The sequence below is a fragment of the Phalacrocorax carbo genome, chromosome Z (assembly GCF_963921805.1).
Source record: "Phalacrocorax carbo chromosome Z, bPhaCar2.1, whole genome shotgun sequence".
NCBI classification, from domain to species: domain Eukaryota; kingdom Metazoa; phylum Chordata; class Aves; order Suliformes; family Phalacrocoracidae; genus Phalacrocorax; species Phalacrocorax carbo.
This window is the reverse complement of record NC_087548.1, coordinates 49,481,981-49,495,062: the sequence shown is the minus strand read 5'-3', so window position 1 is coordinate 49,495,062 and position 13,082 is coordinate 49,481,981. Positions and strand designations below refer to the sequence as shown.

General features: G+C 41.7%; 1 protein-coding gene across 2 annotated transcripts in view; it reads left to right on the top strand.

The window, feature by feature from the left end:
* ROR2 (receptor tyrosine kinase like orphan receptor 2) overlaps positions 1 to 9,955 on the top strand; it is a 157,575-nt gene extending 147,620 nt beyond the window's left edge. For both annotated transcript variants that reach the window (XM_064437984.1, XM_064437985.1), the window contains exons 6-9: positions 989 to 1,303; positions 3,072 to 3,317; positions 4,988 to 5,190; positions 6,898 to 9,955. In XM_064437984.1, coding sequence (XP_064294054.1) covers positions 989 to 1,303; positions 3,072 to 3,317; positions 4,988 to 5,190; positions 6,898 to 8,340 — 2,207 coding nt within the window. In that variant the 3' untranslated portion in view covers positions 8,341 to 9,955. The remainder of the gene's footprint in view (positions 1 to 988; positions 1,304 to 3,071; positions 3,318 to 4,987; positions 5,191 to 6,897) is intronic.
* Positions 9,956 to 13,082: the final 3,127 nt, after the last annotated feature.

Genomic DNA, 13,082 nt, shown 5'->3' with positions numbered 1-13,082 from the left:
ACAGTTATATTCCTGTGTTAATATTCCTGTATTAAAATAAGCAAAGGTGTAAACTGTACAAACGGCTTGAGTTGGGGCTGTTTGCTGCATGTGCAGTGTTTAGGGAGAGATGGGAGACTCTCTGATAGCAGGTGGCAGCAGGAAGTGGATGTTTGAAAGGAGAGAGCTGGACAAGAGGGAAGGAATTAATTTGTAGGTTGTAAATAGACTGCTGAATGACTTGAACTGCTCATTTCCTCTCTTTTTACAGTGCATGTTGGCGGAACGTGCAGCCTAGCAAGCCTCACTCATAAATGATACTTTCCAGTGTGGGAACGAACATTTCTACATTTAAAACTTGATTCATCCCCAGATAAATGTTAGTCTGTAGATGTTGAGAGCTGAAGGGGAGGATTAAGTTCCTAATTCATTATGACATTCATCTTAATGTGATCAGTATGCTGAGACTGATTACATTAATTTTTCCTAAAACTGGTGCTTGTTAGGCTTCTCATGTCTATTAATAGCAGTATCTCCGCAAATACCAATGGCAAACTTCCTTTTGCCTGTCAAGACTTGAAAAACACTTCTCTTGTTTATTGATCAAAATGTCTACAGAAGGGACAAGCTAGGGGATCCTCATTCAGATTTTACCTAATGAGGAACTTTGGAAATACATGTCAGCATCCTGGCACATGTACATTTACTTTGCTCTTTATCTTTTCAGGTTAAAATTAGTTTGCTCAATGCTAGTCACTCAGGTAATTCCCTAAGAACTGAGGTCCTACAAGCTCTGTACAGATGTCAGAGGGACACTGGGGTGCTGGGTTTGCTTTCTCATTCACTAGCTCTCCTTTACAACAGAAATGACCTCATTTCCCCACTGCTCAGTAGGCTTTCAGACCCTCAAGAAAAAATGAAAGTTGTAAAAGACAAATGACATGAAAATTTTGTTGTCTTTCATGCTTTTCATGAATTAATACTTAAAGAGTATTTTTGTCCTTTTCAGCTGCATTTACCATGATTGGCACTTCCACACATTTGTCTGATCAGTGCTCACAGTTCGCTATACCATCCTTCTGCCACTTTGTGTTTCCTCTCTGTGATGAGCGCTCTCGGACCCCTAAGCCACGGGAGCTGTGCCGGGATGAATGTGAAGTTCTGGAGAATGATCTCTGTAGGCAGGAGTACAATATCGCTAGGTCAAACCCCCTCATCTTGATGCAGCTACAGTTGCCTAAGTGTGAGGATCTCCCACGACCTGACACCTTGGAAGCTGCCAACTGCATAAGGATTGGGATCCCTGTGGAGAGACTCAGCCGATGTAAGTCTGGGTGTTTCATCACTGGGAAAAAGTAGGGTTTGTTGCTTCCTCAAGATGGATCTGAGAAACAATATTTTATCAGTCATTCTATTTGTAAACAAAGTACTGCTATACTGGATGCTGCTACTTTTTATCATGGTAATACCAACCATAACCTTGCACTGTTGTAAGGTATAGTTAGGATGGTGAGGAATTTTAAAGAATGCTGCTTACTACTGAAAAGGGTTATGTCAACTTCCCTGGGCTATAAAACTCTGTGTTCCCACAACCGATTTGACTCAGATTTGTGAGAGGCAGCAGTGTGTTGGAGGCTTCCCATCCCACGTGCCTGCCCCCATCTCTGGTTCAGTCCTTGCCTTTTTGGATGAGTCCCTCCATACAGCCATTTGTGAGTTCTGTTTACCTATCAATAAACCTCAAATAGGTTGTGGAATCTTCATGGGAAAGATCTATTAAGAAATTAAATATTTAAAGATCATTCTTTCTATACGGAAATCCACAAGATTATTAACCCGTAAATTGAGCATGGAGGGTAATTGTCTTTCTTCACCCACACAGGATGGGTGAAAACATTAATCTCACTTCCATGAATTTATATTTGCATCCAGGAGTAGAAGGGCTGTTTCACTGTTGGTAATTATGGGCTGACAATTTTTCTGCCTACTTGGTTTCCTAGCAGTTAATCACCACCCCCTACAATGTTCAACAAGGAAGCTCCAAGAGTCTAAAGATGTTTAAAATTGAAAGTGTGATAAGGTCATTCTGAATATCCATTGTCAGAACCCAGAGTTAGCAGCAGGGGTCATGGCATAACAGTGGGCATGGAAGACCAGCTGTGTGTTAGTAAGGCAACAATCTAGCGTAGCTGCGAAGTAGAAATAAATGAGAAAATTATGACAGAGACAAATCAGCCAGGGAAGAGGTATGAAGCAAAAGGAATGAGAATAAACGCAACAAAAAGTCTGGCAAAAGTCATCTATGATCCTCAGAGCTGGTGGTGTTCCTCTGGTGGAACAACTGCAGCGTGAGTACCCTGGGGGTCTGGAGGAAGGGCTTGTGGGCTGGGGAGGGGTACTCAGAAAAATGGAGAAGGAAGTGTTGCAGACATACAGAAAAATGCATGATTCAGTTCAGGGGATACATATGGGAGACAAGCACTCAAAAATTATGAAGAGAGGATAAGAGCAAAACAGAGAGAGAATAAAGATTCAGTGGATATGAAAGTGATGTATCTAAACAGAAGAAAAGCCTGAATCCCTTCTTTCTAAAGAAGAAAAGAGGGAAAAATTGGCAAGAGGCATTAGAAAATGCAGCACTAATTTCTCTAGAAAGTGAGCAATGTGAAGAAGACAGGAAGATTATGAGAAATAAAAGTGGCAGGGAGTTTACACTGTTGGCATCTGAAGACTCTGAAGTGAAACTCATATCTCATATATAGTTTAACTTATATTGTCCTCTGTCTAAAGGTCCATACATGCTCCTTAGTATCAACTTGTATTCAGAGTTACCCAGTATTGGTGTGTATAGTCACACAGCTTAGACCCTCCAGGGCAGAATCCAGGAATAACTGAGGATAGGAGTACAGACACTCTCAGAACTGAAATTTCAAAACCCACTGCTTTCATTTAAATCCTGAAGTACCTTATTAAAGTACTTCTTGCATACATGGTGTATGCACTTAAATTCTTTTGGTCTTGCTGGCCCATGATTGTTTTGTTATTTGTACTGTTTCGTCATTTGCAACCTTTTGTCAAACCCTGTGTTGCAGATCACCAGTGCTACAATGGTTCTGGAGCAGATTACAGAGGGACGGTCAGCGTTACCAAGTCTGGCCACAGTTGCCAGCTCTGGGACTCCCAGAGTCCCCACAGCCATGATCTGACAAGCACACAATTTCCAGAGCTAGGTGGAGGGCATGCGTATTGCCGAAATCCTGGAGGTCAGATGGATGGGCCCTGGTGTTTTACAAAGAATAAAAACGTACGCATGGAACTGTGTGACATACCTTCTTGTAGTATGTATTCTCTTTCTTTTTTCCCCTACTACTGTCCTGAACCCTGTGTAATTTTGAATGATCCCTATTTTTACAAGTACAGTTCACTTAAGAGCCTTATGCTTTCAAATGTTTCACTTGCTGTAATGTGGCACCCTTGTTTTGTATTGTAGGTGTTTAGTATTTTCTGGAGAACAGAGCTTGTAATTGAGTTATTGTGACAATTTTTTAGTATGCATTGGATGCTTAAGCTGAGATAATAATTAACAATACTGCTACAGTTTGTATTCTAACTTGTCAAATGCCAGACTTGGTTTACTTAGCACCTGTATGTGTTTGGGTTTACCCACACTACTCAATAGTATATTGCTTTCGGCCTGTATGGCATCTTGCAGGCAGCAAGGATTTTCAGATCCTGTAGAGGGAGATACAGCACCATGCCTGGTTGGAAGAAAACTGCCTGAAGTGCAGACAGAAGCAGAGATGTCATAAAACAGACGATCTTATCAGAAAAGTCCTACGCTATCTGCTAGTGGCTCTATATTGTAGAACTGATAGCAAAAATAAAAAGCACAGCTCTCACAGCTTAATACTGTCCCACTCACTTCCCTGTATTGGTACAGCCTTTACTGCAGAGCTGTTACAGTGGTAAGAGTCTTTGGACATGACAAAACAACTTAATACTGTACTTCATCAGGGAGAAAAGCATGTTTCCTGCAGCAACAGATGTATCATGGAAGCCATAAAAGTGGTTTTGTTACAGATTGCCTGGATTTTTAAAAGTGCTCAAAACTGACATGAAATTTCTTAGTTACTTCACTTTTTTACAGTAACATGGTCTGACATTCATAATAAATTTCTATGTTGCATGTAACATAGTATAAAGATAACACTGGGATGTGGTTGTGGTGAAAGCAGTAGCCACAAATAGCAAAACCACAGATTGCAGAAAACATCCCATGTTCCAATGAACTTTCTGGACATCACTATGCTTTCCTAGACCCTCTAAGTATCAAGAAAAATGCATTTTAGGAAGGTCCTATTAAGTGTATTGATGGCTTTTTCATGTCTGTCTCACTGTAACATAAAAGCATTTCAATTTTATTAAGTACAGAACAAATAATATCTCTGCCAGTGACAAGTGAGATTTTATTTTATTTTATTCTGTGCAGAATTAATACCAGTGGAGGTAAAAAGTGGGCAAAGTGCTGATGAAATGGCTGAAGTTGGGTCAGAAGGCCAGACTGCAATGTTGTGCTGTGGTTTATCACATTGAGTTCACTGCTTTATACACTGTGATAAAGAATACTCACTTGTTTCTTATCCCCTGAATAAGATAATGAAATGATACTCTGGTCTATGTTCTGCAGTTTCCACACCCAGAAGCCTCAATAACAGAGTGAAATAAACTACATACTACTACAGCCAACACATAAAATGTGGGGCTCCTAGATTATCTTCATACTGCTAGTTGTTATATCCCTTCAAACTTCTTTGAAATATTTAATGGAAAATTATGTAGAAGGGGGAGAGGGTAATGTAACCTCTTTTCAAGCTATAGGAATTTACTTTTTGTTTAATTACAATATTAGTGATCATACTATAGTTGGGGGGGTTGTGGTTTTTTTGCTTTACTGTCGAATGCATTAAAAATACTCATTGTAAACAATGAACATTCCTGTGCCTGACAGGTCCACGTGACAACAGTAAAATGGGAATCCTCTACATCCTTGTTCCCAGCATAGCCATCCCTCTGGTTATTGCCTGCCTTTTCTTCCTGGTCTGTATGTGCAGAAATAAGCAGAAGGCATCTGCTGCTACACCACAGCGCCGCCAGCTGATGGCATCTCCTAGCCAGGACATGGAAATGCCACTTATTAATCAACACAAACAGGTATTTTTTCCAGAATTTGCTTAGGCCACATATTTCCTAAGTGTTGTGATTTCCAGAGACTCAGGTTGTTGATGTTCAAACTGAGATGCAAACAAGGTCCCAAACAAGAGACCTAATTTTCATACTGCGCTGGCCACCTACTTCAGTGAAAACTAGGTCTTGCACTTGCTACCTCTACCTAGAAATCCTGGCCTTGGGCAACAGCTTTCAGGGCAAAGTATTTTATGACATTTGCCCTTACCTGTCAATCCTCATTCTGCCTGTTGTCTCAGTGACTGGAAGTGTTGTTATTTCTGATCCAGTCTTCAGCCTGCCACTCATTTTCTCTCCTGGTAACGAAGCAGCCGATTTGCATGTTTAAAGCAGGATGCATGGTGGAGTTTCTTGTCTAACCTATCAGCTCAGTCTGCTGGTATTCTGAACCACCACCAAGTGGGGAGCTGACCTGGGGTGCAACACATTTCCATGACTGTGTATCTCAGGGGACGATGAAATGAAAATGGCTTTGAACTTCTGTCTACAGATCTCAGCTCCTGCATACAATTTTCTGGGTCAACTAACTGATCTTTGTGCTAAACTCTTGTTTGGAGCTAATGTTGAATTTTTAATCACAGCATTTACAAGATGCAAGCTCTAAAAAACAATGCTTAGTTTGGAACAGTTGGCAACATCTATTCAGGAAACTATAGAATATTTGTGGGATATTACCAATTGTAACAAATTGCATTGATTTTCTCTCATAGGGGGAGGTTTAATGGCTGGGTCTGGGCTGTGCTAGAAACTCTCTGGTCCAGTCCACAGTCTGTTGGCCACTAAAATCAGACCTTGTTCCCAAATCACCTGTTAAAGCCTCTTTCCAGCCTGCCCTCCTCCATCCTGCTGTGTTGCCTTGTGTGTGAAGCTGTGCCAGCTGCCCCTGGCTCAGTGGGGGACTTCCTCTGCCCATGCTGGTCAGGATGGACTCATTGGATCACTGTCTATGATCTAAGGAACTTCCCTGATTTCCCTGCCATCTGCAGGAGGGGTCTCTGGGAATTTCTCACATTTGACTTTGCCATCTTTTCCTTCATGTACCAGAGAGAAATTCCTTCTTCCTTCTGCTTCTCTTACACCCCACTCTTCATCAAAGCTAGAAAGAGATTTCTCAGTAGGGGTACCATGCGCTGCTACCCACAGGCAGGGGCTGTTCCTGTAGTGCCACAGAGGAGAAAGGGCATATCAGCTACTGCAGAACTAAAAGAAAGGTTTTGTTCCTCCTTCTGTTGGAAGGGATGTTTCAGTTCACCCCGAGCCTGCCACCTCCTCAGCGAGTGCCCACAGCTTTTCTGACAGATCTCCAGTGGACGACTCTGGGTGGATCTGTAGGGCAAATGCAGCTGCAGCTACTAGACATCATCGTTTGCCAGATTTACTCAGAACCAGTTATTCATTCAGCTTGCAGGAAACATGGCTGCTCCTTTGTAAAAATAATTATACTCATCATGCACAATTCAATTTACACTTCTGATAATGGCATAACTCATTTCAAGGTTAACTGGAAAATCAATATACCGATGTGAATATACAAAAAGCTGTAAAGCCATTTTGGCCAAATTTATCTTCCATTAGAAGCATCTATCCACTGACAACTTTTCTTTAATAAGAGATTCTGTAGCTTAGAAAAGATTCTGATTTTTTTACTGACTTATTTTCTTTACTTCGTTTCAGGCTAAACTTAAAGAAATCAATCTGTCCACTGTGCGGTTTATGGAGGAACTAGGAGAGGAGAGATTTGGAAAAGTCTACAAGGGACATCTTTTTGGTACAGCACCAGGTGAACAGACACAAGCTGTTGCTATCAAGACACTTAAAGACAAAGCAGAACTGGCTCTTCGTGAAGAATTCAAACATGAGGCAATGATGAGATCACGATTACAGCACCCAAACATTGTTTGTTTGCTGGGGATAGTGACAAAGGAACAACCCATAAGCATGATTTTTAGTTATTGTTCCCACAGTGACCTCCATGAGTTCTTAGTGATGAGATCTCCCCATTCGGATGTTGGCAGCACTGATGATGACAAGACAGTAAAATCCACTCTGGAGCCAGCAGACTTTTTCCACATTGTGACTCAGATAGCTGCAGGAATGGAATATCTTTCGAGTCACCACGTTGTCCACAAGGACTTGGCCACTAGAAATATACTGGTGTTTGATAAACTGAATGTTAAAATATCCGATTTAGGCCTTTTCAGGGAAGTTTACGCTGCTGATTACTACAAACTGATGGGAAATTCCCTTCTTCCTATCCGTTGGATGTCCCCTGAGGCTATTATGTATGGCAAATTTTCTATTGATTCCGATATCTGGTCATACGGAGTTGTGTTGTGGGAAGTTTTCAGCTATGGCCTGCAGCCTTACTGTGGTTATTCTAACCAGGATGTCATCGAGATGATCAGGAACCGACAGGTTTTGCCATGTCCCGACGACTGCCCCACATGGATATACACTTTGATGTTGGAGTGTTGGAATGAATTTCCCAACAGAAGACCAAGATTTAAAGATATACACAACAGACTAAGAACATGGGGAAACCTTTCTAATTACAACAGCTCAGCGCAAACCTCTGGGGCAAGCAACACCACACAAACAAGTTCTCTCAGCACAAGCCCTGTTAGCAATGTCAGCAATGCTAGGTACATTGGACCAAAGCAGAAAACTCCAGCTTTTCCTCAACCGCAGTTTATACAAATGAAAGGGCAGATGAGACCGATGGTCCCACCTCCTCAGCTTTACATTCCAGTCAATGGTTACCAGCCAATGCCTGCTTATGGTGCTTACTTGCCAAATTTTTACCCCGTCCAAATTCCAATGCAAATGGCTCCTCAGCAAATGCCTCCTCAGATCATTCCCAAACCAGGCTCCCATCACAGCGGGAGTGGATCCACTAGCACAGGCTATGTAACAACAGCGCCTTCCAATGCATCAGTGGCTGACAGAGCTGCTCTGCTCTCTGAGGGCACGGATGACACACACAATGGAACAGAAGACATCGCCCAGAATCCCGTCCAGGAGGAGGAGGAAGAGGAGGGCTCTGTACCTGAAACAGAATTGCTGGGTGATAATGACACACTTCAGATGGACGAAGCAGAAATCCAGTCAGAAGCCTAAGGAATTTGGCCTCGTTACTAAGAATTTCACATCACTTCCATGCATGGAGACTGTAGATCCTTAGGCTTAATAGCAGTGATTTTGATCTGACTAAAAGAAGGAAAACTAATAAACCCACACCCATGTAAAGTGCAGCAGTAATGATATACCAGGTTTATTGACCATTGCCGCAATCAGATTTTGCAAATATGATGGTATAGAATTGCTGGGTTTAATCTTTTTTTACTGTCCTACAGTTCTTGAGGGAAGCTGCTTTTCAGTTATGTACTGTTGCTGTGCAACATATTGCAGAGTAGCATTGCACATCATGTATATCATGATATGTGAGTGTAATGTTAGTGAATTATGCTTAAACCAATAACACAAAAAGGAATCCAACTATGGTTGCAGAATTGCTCTGAGCATAAAGAAGTGCCCTGGATGTGATGGACAGCTAGCTTAGTTTATAGTATTTATCTCTTTGATATAATGGACATGAGATTGTTTTTTGGTTTTTGAGTCTGAAAAAATAACAAGTTGAGAATACTGGTCCGTGTTTGTATTATGATAATCAGAAAAATAGGGAAACTGAACATAAAAAGGGCTGTGCTGAGTCAGACCATGGGTCTACCTAGCCCAGCAGCATGTCTCAAAAGGCCATTGATAATGTCTGCCCAGGGAAGACTGCAAGGGCAATTTCCCTTGTAGAATTTCCCCAGGGTATTTCCCCAGCCTCCAGCAATTTGTGGCTTAGGGAATTCCCAAGCCTGAAGTGGAATTTTTTTCTGTTTAATAGCCCTCGATGGAATTTTCTACCATGAATTTATCCAAACGATTTTGAACCCACATAAACTTAAAGCATCCACAACATCCTGTGGAATAACATGAGAGGAGAGAGGATGGCTTTCTTTCATCATTCCCAATGAATGACTGTGACAGAAGCTTCCAAATGAGATCGTCTGACTGCCTTTGTGGATGAAAGTATTCCTTCTCTGCTGTGTATTTTCAGCAGCAAGCAGCCTTAATACACTGTTAACCAAAAATGGGGATATTGTAGGGGATATTGTAGGTGTGCACTAACTTAACAATCCAACTTTAATTGCATATTGGTATCAAGTATAGAAAAGGGCTCCACATGTATGTTCCTACATTGTAAATGTATTGGGTTTTGTGCGGGGTATAGACTGACTTGATTTACCGCAATTACTGCTGGATTGCATGTGAAACCATATTTTTTCCTGCCTCTTCAGTGAAAATGAATCTTTGAACTTTAGAAGACCAAAATAAACAATACTGTATAATGTGCTGGTTTTGTGCTTCTATTTGCAGGATGAATCATGTACAGACCTTTAAATGTAATTTATGTTTTACTACATTTTATATACTTTTTTTCATTGAAATATTTGGATTTTTGAATGAATGATTTTATAACTTAACCATTTACAATATTCACATGTGGTGCAGTTTTATTGTATTGCTGTTTCATTTTTTTTAAACATGCAGACAGGTCCATACATTTCATGACCCTTTCTGTCATATGAGCAATACACATTCTCGTAGCATTGTAGCCAACACACACTATAGCTATAAGTTGTACATCCAACATGGAGTATTCAATAAAGTGATGCAAAAAGTATGATTAAGTATGTTATCTTTATAGTTCCTACAGCCGCTGTTTTGTTATGGTACTTTGTGGAAATAGAAATGTCCACAGTTCCTTAGGTTACAGGTTTCATACCTAAACTACAACCTTTTATTTTATTGCATTGGGATTCACTTGTAAGTCCTGTATCATTGTGATCTACACCCTGTGTTCATGGTATGGCGGCATTACTCATTTGCAGCATTTCACCTGGATTTGGAAATGCACTGGTAGGAATAAAATACGAAAGCTTTATTACTTGTGTTAATATAATGCAGCTTTGGGTGCTATTACTAAATAAAGGAAAATAAATAAATAAATGTGAAGTTTATTTACTTTAAGTTTTTTGTTTCTTCTAGGTTTCATGTTCTCAGATTAATGCCCTTCATTAATCAGCTACATTGGCTTTCTTTGCTTACTTACTTTGGTTTTTCTGCTTTTTACTTACTGCCTGAAAAATAAAGAGTAAGTGGTCCAGTTACACCACAGATGCGTCAGTGAGAGAAGAGAGATAATACATGAATGAATGGCAGTCAATGGAAGCTTCTGTACAGCACCATCTGAAGTTCAGCCCATTTCTCAAAGAGCATTAGAATTTCAGGTGCTTTGGGTGTAGTTTGTGAAACTTAATTCCCTTTCTCAAGCCTCATAAATTCAAGCCTATAAATCACTATAGTCAGAAAAATTAGGCGTCCTGCACTGACCCATCCCCACTAAGATGTGGATGCACTCTCAACATGACTGTAGAGGAGCGGTGTGCAGTTCTGTAGGCCAGCCTTGGTGATATACACAGTACTACAGAGGGTTTTTCTCACCTCTGTTGATGTGGACACAATTCCCTGAGCTGCCATGATCAGACCCATGACGGCATGCAAACACCTTGTCTGCGGCTCAGGTGAGCACCTCTGCACAAGTGGTTACCCCTACCAACAATCAGTGGCTACTGTAAGTCCTATGGATTGCCTGTAACTTGTTGTTCTGCACCCCCCAGGCTACTGCTGCCATGACATCTGCTGCAAAGACCCAGCCAGAGTTAGAAACTGCCCTTCTTCCTCAAGTTTTGGGAGCATGCCCAAGGAAAAGCAGGGAAGGAATGTGGTGGTAAGTGGATGGGACAAGGTGGTAAGGTGGGCACAGGGGAGGGAAGGGCTTGGGCTGGGCCCAGCAAAACCAGCACAATGCTGCTCACTAGGTCATGCAGAGTTACTTCTTCCTGCCAGGACTAGGAAAGCTGGAGTTTGTCCTGGTGGCAGAGCAACTTTTCAAGGCAACAGATATGTCTGGATGGCCAGGAGAGAGCAAGGTGTTTTTGAGAAGACTATGGGACGTTTCAAAAGTTTTCTCTTGCCTCTTGCTAGTTCCCTGCTCTGCTTTGGTCAACATGATCTTCCTAAGAAAACAGGGTCTGACCTTGGGAGAAGGGGATAGGGCATTGATAGCGTCCATAGCAGCCCATTGATGAGGTTGGAGGCTGTGGCTGACAGAGACTGCCTCTTCCCCACCTCCAGTGGTATTTGACACTGGACTTGGTGCATGCCCTCCCCCTGCCCATCCCAAATGGTTTAGCAGTCCTCACTGAAGCCCAGCTCTCTGATATGGTGCAGGTATCTGATCTTGGCTTAGACTGTTATGAGGAAAGAGCTGCTGGAGGTGGAAGAATCCCTGTTGGCATCAGCTCCTTCTCTTATGTGCATCCTATGCCTGAAGAGCACAAAAATGCTTCTGGGATTCACCTCAGGGCAGGGCAAAGCATCCCTGTGCTGAACAGGTCACTGGCAGGGCTGGATATCAGCCCAGAGTCAGCAAGCCTGAAGGTCTGCACTGCCCATATTCATGAGTCCTGGTGAGGAAGAGGTGAGGAGGGAGAAGCTGAAACACGAGGCAGGAGGGCTTTGGGTGTCCCAGAGTCACAAGTGCCAAGGTAAAGTCTTGACCCATGACAGGACATTCTTAGGGTTCATGTGTCCCAGAACATAAAGAACCAAAGGCTTATAGGATCCAGCAGGGCTTTGGTCAACCAGGCATCTTTCTGTGCCTGAAAAAAAGTGTGTGTCCTTATTTGCAAGAGCATATGGGGTAGATGGGGAATGGATTTTCAATCACAGGGCAGGGAAGATCAGGGGTGGTTCGTAATATGAACAGGGAAACTAAGTGACTGTAGATGTGCACAGCTCCTCTACCCTGCTAATGCAGTTGACAAGAACACCAATCAGAATCCTGTTCTGATATTGTCCGAGGTATGGGTTATTTTAGGGTGTTTTCTTCTGTTTTACCCATTGGGGCTACAGGGAAGACAAAACAATAAACAGTGTAATATGAACAGCTGTGTAAGAACAGAGGATTCACCCACAGTGTAAACTGATAAATACAAATAGGCCTTATTATAAGCTTTGATAAGCATCTTTATTCCTTGACCTTAATCCAAATGTCACAAGTCTCAGTTTCATCTAATGATTTCCCTAAAGGCTGATCTAGAAGGACATGCTCCCTGTGGACATATGAATCCTTTGCTTGATCCGTCTGCTATGGCTACAAACATCATAGTAAGTCAAAGGGAAATTACTTCACAGTAACAGTACCTCAAGTTTTTATTAGAGATACAAATTTGAATTTGTTCCTCACTTATTGTCTAAGGAGTTCATTGGATGTCACTTGCTTCTGTGTTCAGCCACGTGGGAAAGAGGGGAAGAGGTCTGATGCTTTCCAGGAGATAGCTCAGGGACACTTCTTGGGTTGGAGTACTCTCAAGATGTCAGACCTTGAGTGTTCACCAAAACAAATGTAAAGCTGAAACACCCAGCTACAAGCAGAGTTGTATCTTCGAACAGGACTACACTTCACTGTTTTTAAGTAATAGTTTGACCCTGTATAGACAGTAACTCTCTGTTTCTAGACAGGCAAACTCTACCACAAACTGTTCGCAAAAACAGCATTTCAGTTACCCAAAATATGAAGAAAAAATCTACTGGCAAAGCCATCCTCTATTTAAGGAAAGGGACTAAATTCATATTGTAAAGAACAATATATGTTACTCTCCTATAAATAAATCTATGAAATGTTAGTGGAATGGCAGGAATCAAATTTTGGGGAATTTTTGCAGACACTGGGAAAGGGGTATTAG